At 41.1% G+C, this 25837-nt stretch overlaps 1 protein-coding gene and 1 non-coding gene across 3 annotated transcripts in view; both read left to right on the top strand.

The window, feature by feature from the left end:
- The window catches only part of ARMH4 (armadillo like helical domain containing 4), a 125910-nt gene extending 100296 nt beyond the window's left edge, over positions 1 to 25614 (top strand). For both annotated transcript variants that reach the window (XM_042989788.1, XM_007095242.3), the window contains exons 6-8: positions 16525 to 16556; positions 23581 to 23715; positions 23952 to 25614. In XM_042989788.1, the coding sequence (XP_042845722.1) occupies positions 16525 to 16556; positions 23581 to 23715; positions 23952 to 24020 (236 nt within the window). In that variant the 3' untranslated portion in view covers positions 24021 to 25614. The remainder of the gene's footprint in view (positions 1 to 16524; positions 16557 to 23580; positions 23716 to 23951) is intronic.
- On the top strand, positions 4159 to 4265 carry LOC122239781. The gene has a single exon (XR_006219164.1). It is a non-coding gene; the product is annotated as a U6 spliceosomal RNA (small nuclear RNA).
- Positions 25615 to 25837: the final 223 nt, after the last annotated feature.

The raw sequence follows: 25837 nt of genomic DNA, 5'->3' as shown, positions 1-25837 counted from the left end.
TGCCTTTCAAAAATACTGCTTGGAAAACGCCAGTGAAGGCTCTCATGGTACTAGGGTGAAAATGAAGGCAGCCTCCTGTGAAGCGTGTGGTGGGAGAAAGCAGAATCAAGCAAGACTCTTCTGGTTATCCTTATATTTGACTTCTTTTTGGCCCTGTGGGAACGACTGGGTCTTGAATTTTGTCACTCTATCCTAAGCCACATTAAAATCTTGGAAGCCTTTTTCTTAGACTTAAGATGTTCAGAGTAGCTGCAGTTCTCTCTGAAGTCTGTTGCAGATGCCTCTGTGTGAACCTGAAACCTCACACAAATCTCGGGAAAATATTTCTCGATAATGTAGAGCCACGGAGAAAGTGGATGTTGTTTGGTAAGTTCTTAGTGTACATTTGTTACTTGCTACAGCACCGATGGCCTTTAGACTTCTATATTAAGAGGAAAGTAAACTTATCATTAATAATGTAGGTGGTTATATTGCCAATTAAATGAAAGATCTCTGGCTGCTTCTTCAGAAGAAACTCATAATGGGCTCAAGGTTTGTTTGTTACTAGGTAAAAAACAAGTCCATTTTGGTTGATGGCTAACTCAGGACCATGCACAGTTAGGCAACTCATAAAAGTGTTCGTCTGGAAATGAGTCTCTGGGATAATCAGATTTTATTTCTAGTGTCTAATTGATGCCCAGAGCTTTGGGGTTTAATTATGTCTGCTGAAAAAATACAGTTCAATTTCTCTTCCTCCCTTTTATACATAACTTCAAGCTTTATTTTAATTCATAAATATGCAAGGTGTTACAGATATTTTCTGACACAGTACCTGGTATTATTTAGATACTTAATAAACGTTGGATTCTTCTTGTAATGGAATGAATACATATCAAATAAGAAACTTAGGTAAGAGTTTCTGGCTCTTCTGTTTATGGTCTGGCAGTTGAATTTGAATATTTTATGGTTACTCCAGAGAAATAAATAATTTAAGTGGGAAATTGTTTTAATAAGAGGGGACTCCTGTTTTGCAGTCATCTAGGCAGGCTGGCTTGAATGTAATGTTGGGTGTTTGTTCTACTAGGGAGTGTGGTAGGCGGGTATTTTATGGAACCTGTGGCAGGAAGAGCTGAGTATGTGTGATGGACTATGAATTACACCCTTTCCCTTCTGTACGGTATCTACCCAGCTTCCAGGAGGGCCCAGATAGCTTCTTTACCTCCTCTTTGATCACCAGCTGGTGTGTCTGTCTTCTTTCACTTAGCATTATGTTTTCAAGGTTCATCCATGTTGTAGCATGTATCAGTATTTCAGTCCATTTTATGGCTGGTAACACTCCAGCATACGGCTACGCCACGTTTTGTTTATCCATTCATCCGCTGATGGACACTTGGATTGTTTCCACCTTGTGGCTATTGTGAATAAGGCTGTTACGAACATTCGTGGACACATATTTGTTTGAGGACTAGTTCTTTTGGGCATATACCTAAGGGTGGAATTGCTGAGTCATATGATAATTTTATGTTTAAGTTTTTGAGGAACTACCAAATCGTTTTCCACAGTGGCTGCAAATGTTACATTTCCCCCAGCAACGGACCAGGGTGTTAATTTCTCCACCCTCTCACCAACACTTGTGATTCTCCATTTTTTTTTTTTCATTATGGCCTTCCTAGTGGCTGTTGAGGTGGTGTCCCCTGTGGTTTTGGTTTACATTTCCCTAATGGCTAATGATATTCAGCATCTTTTCATGTGCTTGTTGGTCGTCTGTATACACGCTGTAATATGGATGAACCTCGAAAACGTTCACGCTAAGTAAAAGAAACCAGATATAAAAGGTCATATAGGATTCCATTTACATGAAATACCCAGAATAGGTAAATCCATAGACACAGAAGGGAGATTAGTGGTTACTAGGACTTAGCAGGAGGGAAGAATGGAGAGTGACTGTTTAATGGGTACGGGGTTTCCTTTGGGGTGATAAAAACATTTTGGAATGAGATAGAGGTGATGGTTATAAAACGCCGTGAATGTGCTGAATGCCACTGAAGCGTAGGCTTTAAAATGGTCAATTTTAGGGTCGCCTGGGTGGCGCAGTCGGTTAAGCGTCCGACTTCAGCCAGGTCACGATCTCACAGTCCGTGAGTTCGAGCCCCGCGTCAGGCTCTGGGCTGATGGCTCGGAGCCTGGAGCCTGTTTCCGATTCTGTGTCTCCCTCTCTCTCTGCCCCTCCCCCGTTCATGCTCTGTCTCTCTCTGTCCCAAAAATAAATAAAAAACGTTGAAAAAAAAAATTAAAAAAAAAAAATGGTCAATTTTAGGTTACGTGAATTTTACCTCGATAAATAAAAAAACAAAAACATCTGGTTAGAAGTTGAGTCTGCCTGTCCAGTTCCAGCAGTATGAGACAGAGAAATTCTGCATAAAGTAACACAAAAATTTTAAATATGTACCTGAGCTTGAAAAGAAAGCCATTGTTGCCACCGGCAGCAGCTTGAATCCCAAACAGTAGCCTCCTGAGCTAGAGCTGCGGTACCCCAGGGGAAGCGTGGGCCACATATAGAAGCTGAGATGAGGGGTAGAATTTAGCACCAACGTGGGGCCAATTGACAAGCCTTGAACTGGTGTAGGGAAGCAGCAGGGACTAAAACCTTTGCATAAGGAGGCGTTCTGGAAAAAATGCCTCTTTGGTGAAAGGGGATCTAGAAAAATCCCCTACATGAGCCAGGGGAACAGCAAGGGAATATCACTCTTCCTGATGCTCTGAGTCAGGGGAGAAAAATGACACTGAAGCCCAAGGACTGCCTTCATCATGCAAGAACCTATAACTGAGAAATTACTGTACAGCCAGGTGGTAGGTTCCAGGTGGGTGAAGCCCCTGGCGTCCTTGGCACAAGCAAACAAGAAACTACTCATCTATAGTGACACTTCTGCAGTGCAGGGTGGACAAGATACCCAGGGAAAAACAAGCCCCGGTGACAAATGACAGTTTGCACAAGGAAAGAGTCCAGCACGAGGGAAAGGAAATAAGCATAACGGACAGGAGGATTAGAATCTCAAGAACCCGGCAAAATAGAGGTATGTCTAAGATGGTTAAACAATGAGGACTTTGAGATTGGCTCTACTGCCTTAATAAAAAGTTTCTCCGTATAGTTGAACACCTGCTCCCAGGGAGCATGTGTAAAGTTTGCTTGTGAGATTTAGAAGGAGCAAAGGTAGGGACTGAGATTGTTCACCAGCTGACTGTCCTATAGTGGTTTGGAGAGACCTTTAGGTTTTTTCTGAAGGATCAAGAGCTCAGGGAAACTTTCTTTCCAAGTAATCCATTTAAGATGGAAGAAAAGCTCTTCCTTTGAGTATTAACTGTGGTGCTCAGGTGCTCTTAACCAAAGATTTGCCTTCATTTCTCTCGAGGGTGCAGCTTGGTATTTGCCCATTATTATGAGGAGTGACACGTTATGAACTGGTAAGTGGAACTTTTGGGAACAAACCTTGAAGCTGCCTTGAAAACCACTTTAGTACTCATTCAGCTCCCCATGTCTAATCGACATCTGTTGGCCGAGCCTTGGCACTAGGGAAGTGGGAGCTTCTTGTTGACCAAGCAGAATCATGCCAGCAAGTTTAGATGGCTCGTTGGTAAAAATGAGACTTCAGGGTTACCTGGTCACTGGCTAGTCTTCTCTTTGCCTCACTCTATGCTCAAGCCATAGCTTTTGATCAGTGGAAGCTCCACATTTATATGTAGAGGAGAAGGGTGTGTGGGGACCTTGTCATGAAGCTAAAGTGGGCTATCACTTTCCATGAACTTGAGAACAGGGGACTACAGGCAGGACTGATGGACACTAGGTAACTAATGCCTCACATCTATCTTGAGATGGGAAATTTTACATTCAGTGGATCTGGCAAGCAACACACATACAAACTTGACTTTGCCCCGGAAGCCTGATGAGACTGCACTTCAGAAACCGTAATCTTTCTATTAAAAATTAAGTATCGGGGTGCCTGGGTGGCTCAGTTGGCAGAGTTGGCGTCCAACTCTTGATCTTGGCTCAGGTCATGATCTCACAGTCGTGACATCGAGCCCTGCATTGGGCTCCATGCTGGGCATGGAGCCCGCTTAAGATTCTCTCTCTTCCTCTCTCTCTGCCCTTCCCCATCCTCTCTCTTAAAAAAAATGAAGTATGTGCTCGCTTCGGCAGCACATATACTAAAATTGGAACGATGCAGAGAAGATTAGCATGGCCCCTGCGTAAGGATGACACGCAAATTCGTGAAGCGTTCCATATTTTTAGACCACTTTCTCACACCATTCACAAAAATAAACTCAAAATGGATGAAGGACCTGAATGTGAGACAGGAAACCATCAAAAACCTAGAGGAGAAAGCAGAAAAAGACCTCTCTGACCTCAGCCGCAGCAATTTCTTACTTGACACATCCCCAAAGGAAAGGGAATTAAAAGCAAAAATGAACTACTGGGACCTTATGAAGATAAAAAGCTTCTGCACAGCAAAGGAAACAACCAACAAAACTAAAAGGCAACCAACGGAATGGGAAAAGATATTTGCAAATGACATATCAGACAAAGGGCTAGTATCCAAAATCTATAAAGAGCTCACCAAACTCCACACCCGAAAAACAAATAACCCAGTGAAGAAATGGGCAGAAAACACAAATAGACACTTCTCTAAAGAAGACATCTGGATGGCCAACAGGCACATGAAAAGATGCTCAACGTTGCTCCTCATCAGGGAAATACAAATCAAAACCACACTCAGATATCACCTCACACCACTCAGAGTGGCTAAAATGAACAAATCAGGAGACCATAGATGCTGGCGAGGATGTGGAGAAATGGGAACCCTCTTGCACTGTTGGTGGGAATGTAAACTGGTGCAGATGCTCTGGAAAACAGTGTGGAGGTTCCTCAAAAAACTAAAAATAGAACTACCCTATGACCCAGCAATAGCACTGCTAGGAATTTACCCAAGAGATACAGGAGTGCTGATGCATAGGGGCACTTGTATCCCAATGTTTATAGCAGCACTGTCAACAATAGCCAAATGATGGAAAGAGCCTAAATGTCCATCAACTGATGAATGGATAAAGAAATTGTGGTTTATATACACAATGGAGTACTACGTGGCAATGAGAAAGAATGAAATATGGCCCTTTGTAGCAACATGGATGGAACTGGAGAGTGTGATGCTAAGTGAAATAAGCCATACAGAGAAAGACAGATACCATATGGTTTCACTCTTATGTGGATCCTGAGAAACTTAACAGAAGACCATGGGGGAGGGGAAGGAAAAAAAAAAGAGGTTAGAGTGGAAGAGAGCCAAAGCATAAGAGATTCTTAAAAACTGAGAACAAACTGAGGGTTGATGGGGGGTGGGAGGGAGGGGAGGGTGGGTGATGGGTATTGAGGAGGGCACCTTTTGGGATGAGCACTGGGTGTTGTATGGAAACCAATTGGACCATAAACTTCATATATTGAAAAAAAATGAAGTATGAAGACCACACTATTTCCTTTTTCACCAGTGGATTGAAAATCAGATAATACAAATGTGAAGAGAGAAGTATAAGAGTGAGTTGGGAGAATTTCAGGTGCCCTGATCATGGACTTGATGCTGTGGAATGATAGAATCATAGATCAGAAACCTCCACGCTCAACAGAACTTTCAAGGGAGTTTCATGCAAAGCCCAGTGACTTTTTTTGTTCCCTCTCAATCAGGTGTAGAGGAGGGGCATGACAAGTTGTTTTCTCCCTCGTGAGCAGTTGTATATCATGCTTCTCTTTTTGGGAAAAAAAAAAAGCAAACGTGGAGGGGTGCTTTCTTCATTTATGCGTCATGTATTTCCATATGGATGAAGTTCATAGCAGCCTTCTCCTCACTAGAGTTGGTAGCCATACAGTTTATAGTTCATCAGTATGGTTAGCATTTCTAAGTCATCCCGGGAAGATGTGCAGATGATTACAAGACATTCTCTTTGCATCCTCCTGGTAGGTATTTAGTATTGTTCCTCAGCTTGCAGTTAACTAAAGACATTCTTAATGTTATGTGAAAGTAGAGATTAGGATATTTGGGCTCTTTGTACCCTTGTCTCCAAATCTCAGTGCAGAGCCTTCAGGATTAATGCTTCTCAGATGCACGATTGCTGCTCACTTAGCCCTATGCAAAGAAGTACGTCATTCTATTCATCGGAATCTTGCTGTTCTCTGTAATTATGTGAAGAGCAAATGATTATGGATAGAGCTTCTCTGTGATTGTTAAAACAGGTAAACTTAGCATCGTTAGAGAATAGTGTGTAGCTGGAAAAACTTAAGACTTTTACAAAATCATGCAGACAATATTTAAAACAGTAAGTTTTATTTTATTATTCTTAAAGGTGTTATGTAAGTTGGAAAAAAGCTTTGCTGTTCTTGGGCTGCAAGAGGCACTTATGGTGAAATAACAAGGAAGAAAAAGAGCTGGTCTCCATTTATTTCTTGACACTGTAGAAACCCTGTAATTGAAATTTAGTTACATATGCTTTGAACAGAGGACAGTGTTCTGACATTGCATTTTTTATTTAGGTGGAATACACATTTTTCTTTTCATTGATTGACAAAAAATAAAGTTTCCCACCTTATTGAAAGATGTAAATGATCTTGGAAATTTCATTATTAAGGAGACTGTATAACCCTTTCAAAATCAAATGTGAACTAAGTGGAACTAGGTATGAAGTACATCTTACACAATGCTTTATGGAATGAGTATATCTTATAAATCCAGGTAGCCTGAGCCCTTCCATTAGAATTAGTTTAGATCATTGGAGATGGCGTCTGCCTTGAACTTGGTCAGCTTGCCTTTCTTTCTTGTGCCTTACTTCTGTTCGTTTTAAGAGTTTGTTTTAATTTACAAAATAAATAAAGTTGGTGTGGTATAGGGGAGGCCTACCTATGTGGTGGCGGAACTAGACTGGGATCTTAGTTTGAATTCTCCATAAAAGCAGACCCTGAGTCTGGATTGGTGTGCAAGGAGTTGGTGTGCGAGGATTGGTGTGGAAGGATGGCGAGGGAGTGAGGAAGTGAGACAGGGTGGCTGGAGAGCCAGCAAAGGGGGCGTGCATGAGGAGATTATTACTGTGGCTCCTTGCTCTTAGGGGATCCTTGAGAAGCTGTGTGGAACATACCTCAGGGGGGAGGAAATCTGGGGAGTTTACCCAATGTGGAAGGCACAATAGTGCTCCTTCCCAAGATGTCTACATCCTAAGACCCAGAACCTGTAAATATGTTACCTTTACAAAGGGTACTTTGCAAATGTGATTGAATTAAGGACCCAGAGATGGGGAGATTATCACAAGGGTCCTTATAAGAGAGAAGTAGGAGGGTCAGAGTCAGAGAAGAAAATATGACAAAGGAAGCAGAGTTTAGAGAGAGCGAGATTGAAGTGTCGTACGGGTGGCTTTGAAGATGGAGGAAGGGGCCATGAGCTAAGGACAGCCTCTAGAGGCTGGAAAAGGCAAGGAAACATGTTCTCCCCTAAGGCTTCCAGAAGGAACCAGTCCTGCTGACACATTGACTTTAGCCATGAGACTGACTTTGGATTTCTGACTTCCAGAAGTATAAGATAACAAATTTATGTTGTTTTAAGCCATTGAATTTGTGATAGCTGCAATTGGGAGCTAATATACTCACCAACTCATGGCTCTCATTGATTAAAGATGGCTTCTAGAACAGTATTTCCTCAGTGCTTCTGGCTAGCCCCATGTGGGCTCCTATGACTGGAAGATACCCTCAGGCAGAGAGACCCTTAGGCCTGCATGGGAAGGAAGTGGTCTGTGGGGCACCAATGGGCTTGGCTTTACTTGGACAAAAGACTTGATCGATAGAATGTGAGAAGTGTCCTCATAAACACTTGAAACTAGCTGTTTTAGGTTGTTTCGTATGAACAGTCCAGGTTTCTGAGCTCCTCAGACTATTCCTTCATCTCTTCCTCTGGCCTTCTCTTGGCCTTTAAATATTGGAATTTCTTGGTGTTGTGACCTTGGTCTTGTGCAGTCTTACTCAGTGATGGTTAATTTTATGGGTCAACCTGACCAGGCCATGAGCTGCCCACACATCTGGCCAAACATTATTCTGGTGTATCAGTGAGGGTGTTTCTGGATGAGATTAACATTTGAATCAATGGACTGAGTAAAGCAGATCACCCTCCCCAGTGAGGGTGGCCTCATCCAATCAGCTGAAGGCCTGAATAGAGCAAAAAGGCTGACTGTTGAGCAAGGGAGAATTCTTCCTGCCTGACTGATGTCCCCTTCAGGCTGGGACATAGGTTTTTCCTGCCTTCAGACTCATATGGAAATACCAGCTCTTTCTGAATCTTGAGCCTCTAGCTCTTGAACTAGAACTACATCATCAGGTCTCCAAGATCTCTAGCTTGCTGACTCATCATGCTGATCTGATCTTGGGACTTATCAGCCTCCATCACCACACAAGCCAGTTTCTTAATTTCTTATGATAAACTCACTCTTCTCTCTCTCTCTCTCTCTCTCTCTCTCTCTCTCTCTCTGTGCATATATATATATATATATATACACATATATATATACATATATATGTGTGTGTGTGTGTGTGTGTATGTCTATATCTATCTATATTATAGATAGAAATATATATATTTCTCTTTCTCTGGAGAACCATGTCTAATATACAGTTTATACTCCAGGGTGATCTTAGATCTTATTCACTCTTTGGACTTCTGCTTTCATGAACATTCTGGTGAACCCCAAACCTGGTCTTCAGCTTGGGTTTCTCCATATCCAAAATCTTAACTGCCAACAGAAACATCCCCAGGGATATTGTGCAGATACTTTAAACTCCACCTAGTCAGAGTAAAATCATTATCATGACCCCAGGAATCTGTTCCTGCTCTCTATATTCTTCTTTTTTCATGGTGCTACCATGTACTCTTATCTCATACTCAGTATCTTCAGCATTGCTCATTCTGGGTTTTAACTTTCATCTCAGGATTTCTGCCACCAGGGCTGTTGTTCTCCAATGCAGAGCAACTCTGTACACAGGACTGAGTTGGGAAAATTCTCAGGCTAAGATAGACCTAAGATGGAACTAAGATAGATCTAATTTATTCTCATACAAAGACACACACACACACACACACACACACATACACACACACACACAAATAGTGGGGGAGAGAAGACATATATACAGAGAGCAACAGTCATATAGGCCAACAGACTCAGAGAAGGAGAAAAAAGGGGAAGAAAGAGACAAACCAGAGTGAGAGGCAGAGTTGGAAGGAGACACACATTGAGGCAGAGAGAGGAGGACATTTGTCAGAGAGAGGAGACAAGGAGAAGCAAATAGAGAAAGAGCAAGCCAGAATAACAGATAGGTGAGCTGATACACGTCCCACCCCAATCTGGGTATGCCATTATCTCCAGAAGTTGAAATAGCCCTATCGTGTCCTCTGACATGGCCACACCCCTTCCCAAAGCAACCCACTGGCATACTGAATAGGCATATATTTTAGCCATAAGGGTCTGGGTTCAGATTCCAGCTCAGTCAATTTTTAGCTGTGTGGCTTGTGGCATTTTACTTAAGCTTCATTTTCTTCATTTGTAAAATGGGGATGATAATACCTACCTTGCAAGCTTTTAGTGAAGTGTCCAATAAATCTTAATTATTAGCTCAGACAAACCCTGGGTCTCCTCTTGCTCCCATCCCTTTCCTCTTTAGTGAACGGGAATTTATGGGTCTATCTGGAATAAATGTAGCCACTAAAATTTTGTTATTGGAAATAAAGGAAATTACTTTGCAGGCAGTCTGTTAAAAACCAACCATACTTACAATTGATAGGATACATAGAAATGTTATTTTATCTGCAATTGCTTCATTACTCTCTCCCTCTTCACTTTTTTTCCCACTGGATAAGCTAGGAGAGGGCAAATTGCTCTGCCTTGGATGCTACACACGAGAGAACACTAGTGGACGGGAGGGAGAACCTGCCGTTTTTTTTCTTTAACCGAAGTACAGTTGATACACAATGTTACGTTAGTTTCAGACGTACAACATAGTGATTTAAGAAGTCTATACTTTATTCTTTTTTTTTTAATTTTAGAGAGAGTAAGTAGGGGAGAGGGGCAGAGGGGGAGAGAGAGAATCTTAAGCAGGCTCCATGCTCAGCACAGAGCCTGACACAGGGCTCGATCCCATGACTCTGGGATCATGACCTGGGCGGAAATCAAGGGTTGGTCGCTCAATGGACTGAGCCACCCAGGTGCCCCTAAATAAAATTTCAAGAAAGAAAACAAACTAGAATCAGTGAGGTTAGAATGGATCTGTAGTTGTGGGCTGAGGAATTATCTGAGTGGAAGGGCCCTAACCTCTTGTGCTCATCTCTGTCAGCAATCCAGCATTAACTTCCATTTGCAAAGGTCTACAGAATTTTCTGGGGCTCTTTTAACTTAAAAGTAGTAAGAAATTGGAGGGTATTATGCTTAGTGAAATAAGTCAGTCAGAGAAAGACAGATAGCATATGTTTTCACTCATGTAGAACTTGAGAAAACTTAACAGAAGACCATGGGGGAAGGGAAGGGGAAAAAATAGTTTCAAACAGAGAGGGAGGCAAACCTATTAGAGACTCTTAAATACAGAGAACAAACGGAAGATTGATGGGAAAGTGGGAGGGGGGAGGGGAAAATGGGTGATGGGTATTGAGGAGGGCACTTGTTGGGATGAGTCCTGGGTGTTATATGTAAACGGTGAATCACGGGAATCTACCCCCAAAACCAGGAGCACCCTGTATGTTAGCCAACTGGACAATACATTGTATTAAAATAATAATAAAAATTTAAAAAAAGAAATTATAAATAATTTGGAAAATTCTAAATACTGAGGGAATAAAAGAAAATCACCCATAATTCTATAACCCATTGAGGAATTCATTTAACACTTAGATGTACATTATCCCAATTATATACATAATATTTTTATCCACAAACTTGGGCTTATGTTATATATACTCTATTTTTTTCATTTGCAACATATCAAGTATTCTTCTTTAAATAATTTAAGTTTTGTGTAATATACCACTCTGTAGATATAACCTAAGGTTTTGTTTTCCTGTGAGTATTTCAACCAATTATCTATGGTTGGCTATTAATGTTGTTTACATGTTCTTTTCCACTACAAATAATGTTACAGTAAATAACATTTAACAAAAATTTTTGTGCATATCACTGATTAAGATAACTGGAAATTTGGATGAAAAAAATTAAACCTTTAAAAAACTTTTAATATAGATTGCAAATCCCTCCTCACATCTCCAAAATGTTGTATCAGTTCATACCCCTCTCGTCAGTGTGATGTGTCTCTATTTAAAAAATTGCAGTGTTGATTCTCCTCTTTATAAATCATCTTTTCTTTTTCTGATTTTTTTTGTCTTGACTTTGCATTCCCTTATCAATTTTTATTCCTTCAGTTTATTTATTTATTTAGGGAGAGCATGTGCACACACGTACACAGGAAAGGTGGAGGGAGAGATAGAGAATCTTTTTTTTTTTAATGTTTATTTTGAGAGAGAGAGAGAGAGAGAGAGAGAGAGAAGATGAACGGGGAAGGGGTAGAGAGAAAGGGAGAGACAGACAATCCCAAGCAGGCTCCACACTGTCAGTGCAGTGTGGGTTCTAGAGGGGCTTGAACCCACAAACCATGAGATCGTGATCTGAGCCCAAATCAAAAGTTGGTTGCTCAACTGACTGACAGGCGCCCCATTCCTTCAGTTTTAAAATGTATAAATGCAAAATTTATTTTGACACTGACTCGAACATTTTATTGAAAACAGTTTACAGAATCCTCATGAAAAAGAGTCATACTTATTCAAAAATTCTGAACTCACTTGAAAGCAATATATATTCACCAAAAGAAGGAAGAAATATTTATTAAGCACCTGAGTGCCCAATACCAGGTGAAAGACTCTTGCAGATGCCTGAGAAGCACAAGACATGACCCTCAGGGGTCTCATGATCTTAGGTGGAGAAATACAACCAAGCTTGCATATTTTAAAGAACAGTCTTTCTCAACCTTTTTAGACCCATGCCTCCCCGAATACTGTCTCATTATCTTCTATGTATCACCGACCCCAGTAGCCAAGAACATTTGACCAAGCTTTCTTTTTGTAGTTTGTGTCATAAAGAACCAGATCCATTGAATGTGCTCTTTCAAACTCCCTGTATGCAGACACATGTCCTGTTCTGATGTGCCTTCCCTCCCCCAGTGGAGAACTGCTGCCTTAGAGAATTATACAAAGCAGGACTCTGTGAAATTTACACGAAGAACCTGATATAGAGACAGTTTACTAGTGAGACCTGGCTTGATAAGGCGTAAGTTAAACTGTTTCTCTTGACAGCGAACTTCCTATAGTTTAAAAGTCTGTTGGTGCACCAGACCCTGGCTTGATCTGTGCCTCCCTTTCCTCTTCTCCGAGCTGCCCTTACTCTGCCATCCACAGGTAGTCCCATGGCCCTTTTCACCCCTTCCACGAGGTGCTCACTTTTTCCTTTTTCTACCTCGCTCTTATTTTGCTCTTTATATAATATCCAGCCCATTCCCTGATTCCAAGTGTCTTGCTTCAGAGTTGGCACTCTGCCTTGGTCCCAATAATTGGCTTTCCTGCTCTGTGCCTTACCTCTCCATCCCTGCACTGTTACTTGTCATTCGCTTCTCATAGACCTGATGGCCTGCTCCTTTCCTCACTGGAGTTAGCCAACCCCGCCCCCCCCCCCCCCCCACCAACCCCATGCCTTTTAACTGACTCCCGTGTAGAGCGCAGTGCCTGGCCAACACAATGTGCATAATAAATATTTGCTGAATGAATAAATGAATTGGAAGCATTCTCATGCTTGAATTTAATTTTATGTTGAGACATGTTGAAATAGTCATGTTTCATTTGTCTTTCTCCCCTCCTGCCCCAGTTTTCTTATTTTTGTTTTATTACTTCTCTACACCAGGTGCTGTGCTAGACACAGGGCACTTGTTATTTCTAATCTTCACAACAGTCTTGCAGGACAGGGGTTACCATCGTCATTCTACATATGAGGAAACTGAGGGTCCAGGAGGTTCATTAATTTCTCCAGAGTCACTCAGTGAAGCAGTGGTTGACTTCACTTCTCCATGGAACCACTAACTCTTAGTCCCATTCCTGGGGTTCCTGCACTTTCTTCTTTTGGCCTTCCCATGACTGATCAAATCCTGATTGTGCACCACTGTCTTTGCCGGAATCCTGGTTGAGACAGAAGGAGTGAGGAGGGAAGGATAAACCCAGGAGGTCTTGCCAAGATCTTGACGTGAGGGATTGAAGCCAGGGACTGAAGGAGATAGAAGAACCCAGGGTATCTCCACATTTTCAACCTGAGAGAGCAGAAGAGTGGTGGTGTCACCAAAATAAATGGGTAGCAAAGAAGTCTTACTCCTTGAGGTTGTTAAATCAGATAGTGGTTGGAATTTCAGTGACTCTTAACTCCCTGGTTAACCATGAACAAGTCTCTTAGCTTCTTGGAGTCTCTGTTTCCTCATCTTTTCCCTGAGCATAATCTTACCTGAATCTCATGTTTGATATTGGTTTGCTGATCAAATGATGCACTAGATCTGAACCTGCTCGGTAAGGGGTCGGGCCGTGTGCGCATGTCAGCTGGCATCATTACTGTCAGATATGTTATTACTAGAGTCAGACAGTAAATGGAGACACCGACTTCTTGGGTAAAAGCGTGTCTGTATCAGGGGTCAGCAAACTGACCAGTCTAGCCTGTTACCCTATGAGCATTTTTTTTATCACCTTTTTAAAAAATGATTTTTGCGTCACCTATGAGCAAAGAAAGTCTTTTACATTTTATTTTATTTTATTTTTAATTGTTTAAAAAATTTTTTTATTTATTTTTGAGACAGAGAGAGACAGAGCATGAGTAGGGAGGGGCAGAGAGAGATGGAGACACAGAATCCAAAGCAGGCTCCAGGCTCTGAGCTATCAGCACAGAGCCTGACGTGGGGCTCGAACTCACAGACTATGAGATCATGACCTGAGCTGAAGTCGGATGCTTAACTCACTGAGCCACCCAGGTGCCCCTTTTACATTTTAATATGGTTGAAAAAATCAAAAGAAAGATATTTGTGACATATGAAAATTACATGAAATTCAAAGGTCAGTGTCCACAAATAACATTTATTGGAATATAGCCAAACTCATTTATTTATGTACCATCTATGACTGCTTTTACATGGCCACAGCAGAGTTGAGTAGTTGCAGCCGAGATTGTATGGCCTGCAATGCCTAAAATATTTACTGTTTGATTCTTTACAAGAAAACTTTGCCGATCCCTTGTCTATACTTTTTGGCAGCCGTTTCTAGGCTTGCCACTCTGTGTCTTTCCTTCCTATCTATTGAAGCTCCTGGAGAGGAAAGGAAATGTAAGGAAATCTTGAAAGGTTTTGTTTATTTATCTGTTTACTAATTTCTTTGATAATATTTGTCTTCTTTTCTCCTTTTTGATGATTTTAAAAAAGAATTTTTATTCAGAGCTGAAATATTATTATAACTTTAAAAGGCAGTAAGGATGGGGGACCCTGGGTGGCTCAGTGGGTTGAGCATCTGACTCTTGATTTCGGCTCAGGTCATGATCTCGCTGTGGTGGCTCTGAGGCCCTCCAGACTCTGTGCTGAGCAGAGCCTGCTTGGGATTCTCTCTCTGCCCCTCCCCTGCTTGCACTTGCCTGTGTGCTCTCTATCTCTCTCTCCCCATTGCTAGCTTCGGACTATCCTTAACATGGCCATTCTAACACATGCCTTCATTTTGAGTGATGCCTCCTTCTATTCTCAGCATGTGTACTTCCAAATGGTTGTAATAGTGGTCTACTAACATTTCCTGCTTGATGTAGTCCTTTTCAGTGGCTTTTATGACTGTTACTTGATTATTGCCTTTTACTTACTTCCTTACTATTTATTTATTTATTTATTTATTTGTTTATTTAAGAGAGCATGCACCAGTGAGGGAGAAGGGCAGAGGGAATGAGAGAGAGAGAATCCCAAGGATACTCCACGCAGAGCCTGATGCTGGATTTGTTTCCATGACCCTGGGATCATGACCTGAGCTGAAATCAACAGTCTGTTGTTCAACTGACTGAGACACTGAGACTCCCCCCCGCTTTTTTTTTTTTTAGATTGTTGGCTTTTATTTTTTTTTACAGTCGTTGTGTTATTGTGGAGTGGTACTATTTGCAAGCTGTGTATGCTTCAGAAATACTTCCTGTTCTTGCCTTTGGTCAAAATTTCCTTCTTCAGCTGTGAATGCAAATGCTTCTCTCTGGAGCCAGTGCTGAGCAGCCCTAGCCTGCCCACTGCCCCTTCCTACCTTACTTGGACATTGATTCAAGTGCAGAATACCCATTGAGCTTAAAAACTGAGAGATGTGAGGAATAAAGTAAAAGAGAAGATGTCAGATGAGACACAAATTTGATATTTTATTTTATCATGGGTCAAGGTGCATGAGTCAAGGATGAACTTGATATTATAAAGATGATTTCCTGTATCCTTCCCCAGACCTCCCTCCAAAGCATTCGATAGTAATGGCCACCTGGGTGGCTCAGTTGCTTAAGTGTCCAACTTTGGCTCAGGTCATGATTTCACAATTCGTGGGTTCAAGCCCTGCATCAGGCTCTGTGCTGACAGCTTGGAGACTGGAGCCTGGAGCCTGCTTTGGATTCTGTGTCTCCTCTCTTTACCCTACCCACTCACACACACACACTCTCTCTCTCTCTCAAAAATAAATAAACATGGGGCGCCTGGGTGGCTCAGTGGTTGAGCATCTGACTTCGGCTCAGGTCATGATCTCGCAGTTTGTGAGTTCGAGCCCCGGGTCGGGCTCTGTGCAGACAGCTCAGAGCCTGGAGCCTGCTTCAGATTCTGTCTCCCTCTCTCTCTGCCCCATCCCTGCTCATGCTCTGTCTCTCTCTGTCTCTCAAAAATGAATAAATGTTAAAAAAAATTTTAAAAAAACATTTAAAAAATAAGAAAAAATAGTAATAAAAATACATTTAACAAACAAAAATATTCTCTGTTCATCTAATGATGATATGAAGGATATGGTTATGCTCTCTGTTGCTTTTTTAATTTTATTTTAGAGACAGAGAGCATGAGGTGGGGAGAGGGGCAGAGGGAGATAGAGAGAATCTTAAGCAGGTTCCATGCTCATCCCCAGAGCCTGACATGGGGCTCAATCCCATGACCCTGGGATCATGACCTGAGTGGAAATCAAGAATCGGATGCTCAACTGACTGAGCCACTCAGGTGCCCCCCTGTTGCAGTTTTAAATAAACGAGAATCAAAACAAGACTATTACTGTCATGTTAATACTGTTGACTCTTTCATAGTATTTTATATAATGAAACCAGTGCATCAAATTAATTCAATACCATGAAATATAAGTTATAAAATTAACTTAATGAAATATAAGTAAAAAGATGGCTATTTACATTTTATTCTCTTATTTTCCCTAGTGAGAAGCTGGATGGAAAAACTAAAAGACAAGGTAAGAGAAGTATTTTCTTTCTTCAGATTTATCTTAAAGGGCACGGCTTTGTCAAATAAAAGATCTTCAGAGTAACTGAGCTTTAATTCATCATTCTGATTCTGGTGACCTACTCAGAGATGCAAGGTCACTTCCAGGTGGCCAGCAAGAAGGAAGACCCTCCTTTTAATTTCCTTCTTGTATAGTGCAGGGGACACCTTATTCTTTGGAGCACCATTCCTTCTTATGAAGGCATCCTGTAGTATGTTCAGCTGAAAAATATCCTTGATATATCAAGGTGGAGTTTCTTCTAGGAATCAGGAGTGTAATCCCATTGTATTTAGCATTTCTTATCCCAGTGCAAGGCTTTTGTAAGCCTGATCCTCCTGCATAAGGAAGAAAAACCTTGGATTTTTGAAAAACATTTTATTATTATTTTTTTAAAAGTTTTTTATTTTTTATTTTTGACGGGGTGGAGGGGCAGAGAGAAAGGGAGACAGAGGATCCAAAGCAGGTTCTGCTCTGACAGACGAGAGCCTGATGCGGGGCTCTAACTCAAGAACATGAGATCATGACCTGAGCTGAAGTCGGATGCTTAACTGACTGAGCCATCCAGGTGCCCCCAAATTGTGTGATTATATTAATTCTCCTCATTATTATCTTTGTGCTTCTCAGTAAAATTTAGCATGGATGGTTTTTGAGAATGAGGCTATTATGTATTCATAGGTATTAAAAGTGATATTGAAAATTTTAAGCATATTGAGGTTACCGGAGGCCATTTTCATATCTGTAATGGGTCCAGTTGTCTAAGGGAGGTAGGATCAGATGGACCGAGTAGGATTTAGGGGGAAAAAAGCTCAAAGGTTAAGAACTGAACACATTAGTAGGGCTTCTTGTTTTTTTTTTTCAGGAGAAAATATGATGCAATGTAAAGGAAATAGGCTTTGGTAGATGAATTTAGGAATCCATATATCATTGTTTCTATAGAAAATATCCTTCTGAGTAAAAAAAAAATGCACAAAAAACCCTTAAGAGAATACATTTTTGCATGTAGTCAGTTTTGAAGTTAGATATTGCAAAATTTCTTACCTGTATCTATAGATAGCTTTGCCATAATTTTTAAAAATCTGTGCAGTTTTATAGAAAGGCTGTATTTTCTATTTCTGTAGACCCTTCTTGTCTCAAAGGCTTGGCACCTTCTCTTTACTCATTTTCACCAAGAGAAATAATTTTATGTGTGATCCTTAGTTTTCTGGATTGAGTTTTTCCAGCCCTCTCTCTATTTTCTTCTGTAGTGTTTTTTCAGTATGTCTTAATTAAAAAAAAAAAAGAAAAATAGTTGATATTCTAACCATGTTTGGCTTATTTGAGGTGTTCTTTATATTTTGACCCTCTTTTGGAGGTACTCACTGTAATCTTTCCCATATCCCCCCTTCCTCTGTGAGTGAAATATTATACACTTACCTGCAATGTGCATTCATATGTGCATACACGTATGTGTGTATATGTATCTTTCTCTCTTTCCCTTCCTTTCTCCCTCACTTCCCCTCTTCACCTATCTAGCTAGCTAGTTAGCTATCATCTATAAAAGTCTTGTGAGTTATTATCTTCAGAAACTGTTTGGTATAACTATTGCCTCTGATGAAAGTCACAGAATCCCTTAAACCTAAAAACTAAATACTTATTTGACTGGCTCTTCGGCCCACCAGGACGTTTTCTCAGTTTCGCTGTATTTAATTTTACCCAATATTGGTATTTCTATTAGTTGGTTTGGCTCCAGAAAGAATAGTGCTCTAAAAAGTTCTGAATTATTCCTTTTGCTGTTATTATTTTGGATTTCTATATTAGTTAGGATTAAGATCAGCTATGAGTGACAGAGAACCCCAGTGACAATGGCTTAACCAAGACGAATTTTGTCTCTTGTTCATGAATCTGGAGGTAGCAGTCAGGGGTTAATGGGAAGCAACACTGTGACAAGGGCTCAAGCTCCTTGTATTTGATGCTCCACTATCTGTGGACATTCATTCCCAAGGTCACCTCATGGTCCTGGATGGCAGTTCCAACTTCAGTAGCTCTATTCTAGCCAGAGGAAGGAGGAAAAGGGAAGGCTAAGGTACCTCCTCCCTCTTAAAAGGGAAGATGGAGGCACTCTCATTCTTAAAATGTGGGGAATAAAGGCTGTGCTCCCCTCTTAAAGATCATGGCCTGGAAGTTGCACCTGCCACTAATGTATTATCTTCTCTCTCTCTCTCTTTTTAAAAATTTTTAAATCTTTATTTTTGAGAGAGAGAGAGAGAGAGAGAGAGAGAGAGCAAGTGGGGAGGAGGAACAGAGAGAGAGGGAGACACAGAATCCAAAGCAGGCTCCAGGCTCCGAGCTGTCAACACAGAGCCTGACGCGGGGCTTGAACCTGTGAGCCCTGAGATCATGACCTGAGCCAAAATTGGATGCTTAACTGACTGAGCCACCCAGGTGCCCCAAATTTATTATCTTCTTAGTGAGAGTTATCACATGGTCATAGCCAGCTAAAGCTGCACAGAAGGCAGGGAGAAGTGATTGTTGCCCAGCCTAAATGGGAGGTTCTGTTGCTCTGAAAGAAGAGGTGAATGAGTATTGAGGGACAGTCCCTATACTCATTCCATCATTGCCTTCTTTCTGGTTATATGTTCAAGTTAGTGATGGTTGTTAGGCAAATCTTAACTTGGCTATATATCTTTTCAGCATCTAAATGTTTCTCAGAATTGGAGAGGCATGACAATTGTAGTCGTATAATAAAGACCAGCTCTGTTGTTGTGTCATCAAGGTCATTCTATTTCTTTTAGCTTTGGGAAGTAATCTGGAAAATGGATGACCCAGGGTATACTGCATAACACTGATTCTCACTGGCCCCACAGTGTCAGCATCACCTGGGAGCTCGCTAGAAATGCAATTCTTGGGCCCCACCCTACACACACTGAGTCAGAAACTCTGGGAACAGGGCCCAACAATCTGTGTTGTTTTTTTTTTTAATTTTTTTTTTCAACGTTTTTTATTTATTTTTGGGACAGAGAGAGACAGAGCACGAACGGGGGAGGGGCAGAGAGAGAGGGAGACACAGAATCGGAAGCAGGCTCCAGGCTCCGAGCCATCAGCCCAGAGCCCGACGCGGGGCTCGAACTCACGGACCGCGAGATCGTGACCTGGCTAAAGTCGGACGCTTAACCGACTGCGCCACCCAGGCGCCCCCCAACAATCTGTTTTAACAAGTCTTGCAGGTGATTCTGGTACATGCTGAAGTTTGAGAACCACCATCGCAAAGCAATATCAGGGCACTATCTTAATTCAGCAGATTTTAGGCACTATAGCATATCATTTGTTTTTCTTATACCTTTCTTGAAAACAGATGTTTCTGAATAACTACATTGTCCTAATACTTTCTCATGAAAGTATTTCTCTTTTTACTTTCTCATGAACAAAGCAAAACAAAACAAAGTAAACAAAACCAAAACAAACACAAACTAAAAACAACTATGACTAGTAATAATTTAAAAAATGTAAAACTTACTCTTTATTTGCAGCTATTTTCAAGTTTACAAAAAAGATACAAGAGTAAATACAAAGAATGCCCCTTTAACTTTTACCCAGATGCACTTGTTGTTAATATTTTATCTCATTTGCCGGTCTGTCTCCCCATTTCTGTCTCTTTTTCTGAACCATTTGAGGAAGAGTTGCATATACTATGGTGCTTTGACCCTAAATACTTTAGTGTGTATTTTCTACACACTAGAGTGGGAATATTCTGTTAGCAAACATAGTACAGTTATCAGCTTGAGTATATTTAATATTAATACAGTACTTTTTATCAAATCTGGCATCAGTTTTTTCAATAGACTCAAAATACTTTTCTTTTTTTAAAATGTTTATTTATTTTTGAGAGCACAAGCAGGAAGGAGGCAGAGAGAGACACACACATGGAATTGGAAGCAGACTCCAGGCTCTGAGCAGTCAGCACAGAGCCTGATGTGGGGCTCAAACCCATGAGCTGTGAGATCATGACCTGAGCTGAAGTTGCTTAACCAACTAAGCCACCCAGGCACCCTTCAAAATACCTTTCTAAAAGTATTTTTTCTTCTCTAGTAGAGGACCCAGTCTAGGATCATGCAGCACATCTGATTTCCATGATTTGTTAGTTTCCTATAGTCTGGAACATTTTTTATAGCCATCTTTTGTCTTTCACGACACTGATGTTTAAAAGAATATAGACCTTTTTTTTATGTTTATTTATTTATTTTTGAGAGAGAGAGTGTGAGCCGGGGAGGGGTAGAGAGAGAGAGGAAGACAGGAAGACAAGAATCTGAAGCAGGCTCTGCGCTGTCCATGCAGATGCGGTGCTCGAACCCACGAACTGTGAGATAATGACCTGAGCGGAAATCAAGAGCTGGACGCTTAACCAATTGAGCTGCCCAGGTGCCCCAAAAGAATATAGACCTCTTTAAAACAATATCACAGAGACGCCTGGGTGGCTTCTAAGCGGCCGACTTTGGCTCAGGTCATGATCTCACGGTCCGTGAGTTCGAGCCCCGCGTTGGGCTCTGTGCTGACAGCTCAGAGCCTGGAGCCTGTTTTGGATTCTGTGTCTCCCTCTCTCTGACCCTCCCTGTTCATGCTCTGTCTCTCTCTGTCTCAAAAATAAATAAACGTTAAAAAAAAAACAATATCACAGTCTTCATTTTAAGTTTATTGGGTGTTTTCTCATGATTAAACTCAATTTATGCATTCTCAGCTGGAATATACGCAGGTGCAGCCGTGTCCTTCTTAGGGTGTTACATGTGGAAGTTCATGTACATACAGTGCTTTTGAACAAATAAGAGGTAAGGGGCAGGATTTAGAACTTAAAAAATATGTACATATTTCTTACTTGTTTTCATTTGTGCAGGAAACAAGTCATGGGTGATTTAAGAAGAGCTTCTTCTCCGTTTAGTCAGTTTTTAAAGAGGAATGGTTAAAATATACTTGAAGAGGAGAGGTTACTTTGATCCCATCTTGTAATTGTAATTTCAAAGCACAGTCAGTTATCTCTCTCTCTCTCCCTCCCTCCCTCCCTCCCTCCCTCCACACACACACACACACACACACACACACACACACACACACGAGGGGACCAAAGAGAGGAAAGAGGGAGATACGAATTAAGTTTTGGTGAAATCTAGATGATTTAAAGCTCTAGAAACAAGAAGTCTAAATGTATAAATAACAAGTGTGGGAAAGAGTGACACTTTTTGGAATCTTCGTGCTATTGGGGTGAAGTTACATAGTACAAGGAGACCCACACAGAGAGTGGTCATGCTGAGTTTCCAAAAGCTCACACATCATCCTTTGAATGTACATCATCCTCTTTAGAGTCTAATCTATGGGACTTAAATGATCATATTTCAATATGTATATACGTTTCCATGCACTGGGAATGGTGGTTTTAAAACAATATACTCACATTTCTTGTGAGAGTACCAAAACTTTGCTCTTGTCCGGTGTTTTCCCACATGGAAAATTACAGTTTTTATAAACCTTAAGTAGATCTGGAAGAACTTTAGAAAAAGTTTGGGTTTCTGCAAAACATATTAATTTGTTGAAAAGTGACTGGGCATTGTTTCTTGGAGAAAAACACTTAGTATGCTGATGAACAATGCTATTGTTCTCAAATTAATGGAAAAATTTCCATATTCTGCTCTAACACAAGAGTCTGGAAAACAGAACCAGTGGTTGAGCCGGCTGTGTGCAGGAGGGAGCTGCAGTTTTATAAGGTCGTGTGTATTCCTTTGATTTACTTTTGGAAATGTTGGGAAAGCATCACAGTCTGCATACTTCAGCACTTTTTAGAAAACTTTTATTCTCTGGCCCTCTCTGATTTTGTCTCATTCTGAAAGGTACTAGAAATAGCTTGAGCTATAATAGAAATTTTAGAAATAGTCAAATAAATGAACAGACTCATGGGTCCCCCCCCCCCAAATAATGCCTATCTAAAGTTCAAAAATTTAAATTTTTTTATATATTTTGTCTGGGTGGGCCGCTAGAAGGGGCCTTCTTGGAAGGCAAACCAGTATCCTGTTTTTCTATGAAAGTGCTCTAGGTAGGTTACATAATGCTTATTAGGCCAATACATATTGACCAAAATGCAGGGAGCGCCTTTAGTATGATGGCCTTACCCTGAGCTTGGGAAGATCCTCAGCTACTCACCCAAGCTCAGGGATGTGTGAGCATCACGCTGCTCTCTTATGAGCAACTTATTCATAGTGACACCTTGGGGACATTGGAGACACTTCAGATACCAGATACCTCCAGGCTCTTTAGAACGTGTCAGTGTTGTTGGCAGTGATCTTTGTACCCTGCTCTGCCACTTTCTTTCTTTGAGTCTGGAGATGCTCAGAATTTCCTCTCAAGCCCCAACTTTGGTCTTGTCCCCTGGCAGATTTTTCCTTTCATATAAATCCTACTTTACGCGCATGCCCTCTCCTCTTCTTGTCTTTCCTGTCTGTGCCCCAACATCTGGCATCCTCCGTTTTCCCTCTTTTACTGTAATGCAGCTGAGATTGTGAGAGAGAAGACCACCAATGTTGAGGCCCTCCCTTTGCCCCCCAAGAAGCACAATATTCCAGCGGGCACTTCAGCCCCCTTGGAGCTTGTCTCAGGCTGATATTTCCAATTTATAGCATTTTAATAGTCCTGGCGTTCTTAGAAGCTTACTTCATCCATCTCTAATACAAATTATATTTCTGCCACCAAAACCTGATGTTGATAAATGTTCATAAGGACACGGCTGGTGCTGCCACTAGGTCTGGGTGATTTATTTCAATACTTCTACTAAATACTTGAACTCTCCAAAAATAGTCCTCCCTTTCTCTCTGTTGCCTTCTCCCTAAAAATACCTTTATTCTAGGTGCTATTTTATAGCAAGGCAGGTAGGAGAATTCCAGGTGTTGTTTAAGAACCTGGTGCCATCCAGCAAAAATGAGAAACCCAGGGCAGTGGTCCATTCAGCATCCTGATGCATGTTTCCTTTTCTGTGCAGGCTGGCTACATGTCTGGGATGCTGGTTCCTGTAGGGGTTGGGATAGCTGGAGCCTTGTTCATCTTGGGAGCACTGTACAGCATTAAGGTTATGAATCGGCGAAGGAGAAACGGCTTCAAAAGGCATAAAAGAAAGGTATGGAACCAACAAGAGCAAAACCTAATCAGTTTCAGAACATTCTTCGCTTTTCTAATTTGCTTAATAAAGCACATGGGACTTAATGATGCATGAATGGTATTGACATGCCCAGTGGTTTGGATTAGCTGCGGCAGCTGCTGCTTCGTGTGTTAGTGTGTCTTTTAAAGGGGCCTGTTTCTCAGTTTTGCTCTGCAGCAGAAAGGGTTTAATGCTTTTCTGTTTTCTTTCTCCAGCAGAGAGAATTCAACAGCATGCAAGATCGAGTAATGCTCTTAGCCGACAGCTCTGAAGATGAATTTTGAATTGGATGGGAGTTTAATTGGGATATTCGACTGTGTTATCATTTTATTTTTTATTTCGGGGCAAAAAAAAGAACAGCATCCTGCAACATCACTACGGTCAGGCCATCAGTCTTACTATCTTCTGGGCAGTAGATTTTTCTTGTACTGAGCTGAAAAGGCATGCTGTATACTTAATGTAATAGTCAGTGTTTGTTTTTCTTCTGTAGTGAATTTCCCACAACCGTAGGCTACAACTCATCAATATGCAGCGTTCATGTTGCTCACCAGGAGTTGCTAGGTAAATAATTTGTATTTTTCCAAAGGGCCTTTGCCTTGGTTTACCTGCACTAAGTATAACGATTATTGCTGCCAAGGTATGTTGGCTCTGAAATAGAAATCTTAACAAAGAATAACTTGTGATGACTGCATTCTGCCTACTTGAAGCTATAGGCTTCTGGGCCACAGTACATCCTACATTTGCATCAAGACTAGCAGCAAGTTAGAATGAAATCTTTTTGTTGTTGTCAGGAAGATCTCTCGGCACATTAGGATTGTGTCTAGATTTGTATGTACCTTGCATTATATACTCCAGTCTCCCAGTTTTATTATTTTTCATCTTCTGTTTTTATTCTCATTTTTGGCAGGAAAAAAAAAGCACCAGAAATAATACATTAAGTTGACTCTCAGTCTCAATGCAAACTTGTTTTCTTAAAGAGTGTGATTGAGCCCAACAGACCTATCAGTAGATTCTTACATGTCTTTCATTAAGAGATGTTCTTTTTTGTGTGTCATTTGACTTTGCAAGAAGAAATGAGGAAGAAATCAGGACGAAAATGAGGGTTGGTAAGCTCTCAGAGCATTTATCTCTGCCATTTGGCTCTGTGCTTGTGTGGCCACTATTGTGAATTATTCAGAGTGCTGCTTTTCTACTTCTGGGGTCCTGGCCACGCAATGATTGGGCCAGCACTGGTTCTTGCTTGGCTTTATTAGACAACAGACATCCTGTGGTGGATGCAGGCTCATTGGCCAGAGTCCTGGCACATGATGGAGCTTATGAAAACCCAGCCTCTCTCAGGGCATCCTCTTCCGGGGATGTTGCCCTATGTTAGATCATTTCTCATTTCTTTTGCAATGTAATTCCTTGCCCTATGTTTTGGATCTGGGTATTCGGGACTTCTTTAAGTCAAGTTTTTAGGGATAGACTTGGCTCGTTTGCATGGGGGAATAAAGGTTACCACTAACACTGTCCTTAGTGCCTGACACATAGAGAATCTGTTCACGTTTATTGGAGCCTGCTGTGCCGCATTCGAGGCAAGTTGCAGTTATTCCTCACAGCTACTGTATGACGTAGGACATACGTTATGACTTAGGACATATGTTTTTATTCTCCCCGTTGACTAAAGACAGAACTGAAGCAGAGAAGTGAAATGATAATCCAAAATTATGCCCAGGAACAATCAGGACAAGAGCCCACTTGGACTCAAAACTGTGCACCCCTCTCATCAATTCAGTGCCTTTCCACATACTTTGCAGGAAGCAGTGACATTTCAGAGTCCTTTAAAAACCAAGATTCTAAGGAAATACGGGAGACCCTTGAACAACATGGGATTGAACTGCACGGGTCCACTTATACGTGGATTTTTCAATACAGTACTATAAATCTATTTTCTTTTTCTTATGATTTTCTTAACATTTTCTTTTCTATAGCTTACTGATTGTAAGAACACAGTATGTAAAGCATATAATATGCAAATTATATGTTAGTTAGCTGTTTATGTTATCACTAAGGCTTCTCATCAATAGTAGGCTGTTAGTAAGGTTTTTGGGGAGTCAAAAGT

This window comes from Panthera tigris, chromosome B3 (assembly GCF_018350195.1).
Source record: "Panthera tigris isolate Pti1 chromosome B3, P.tigris_Pti1_mat1.1, whole genome shotgun sequence".
NCBI lineage: Eukaryota > Metazoa > Chordata > Mammalia > Carnivora > Felidae > Panthera > Panthera tigris.
Note: the sequence above shows the minus strand (reverse complement) of the source record. Positions and strands in the feature narration are given on the sequence as shown.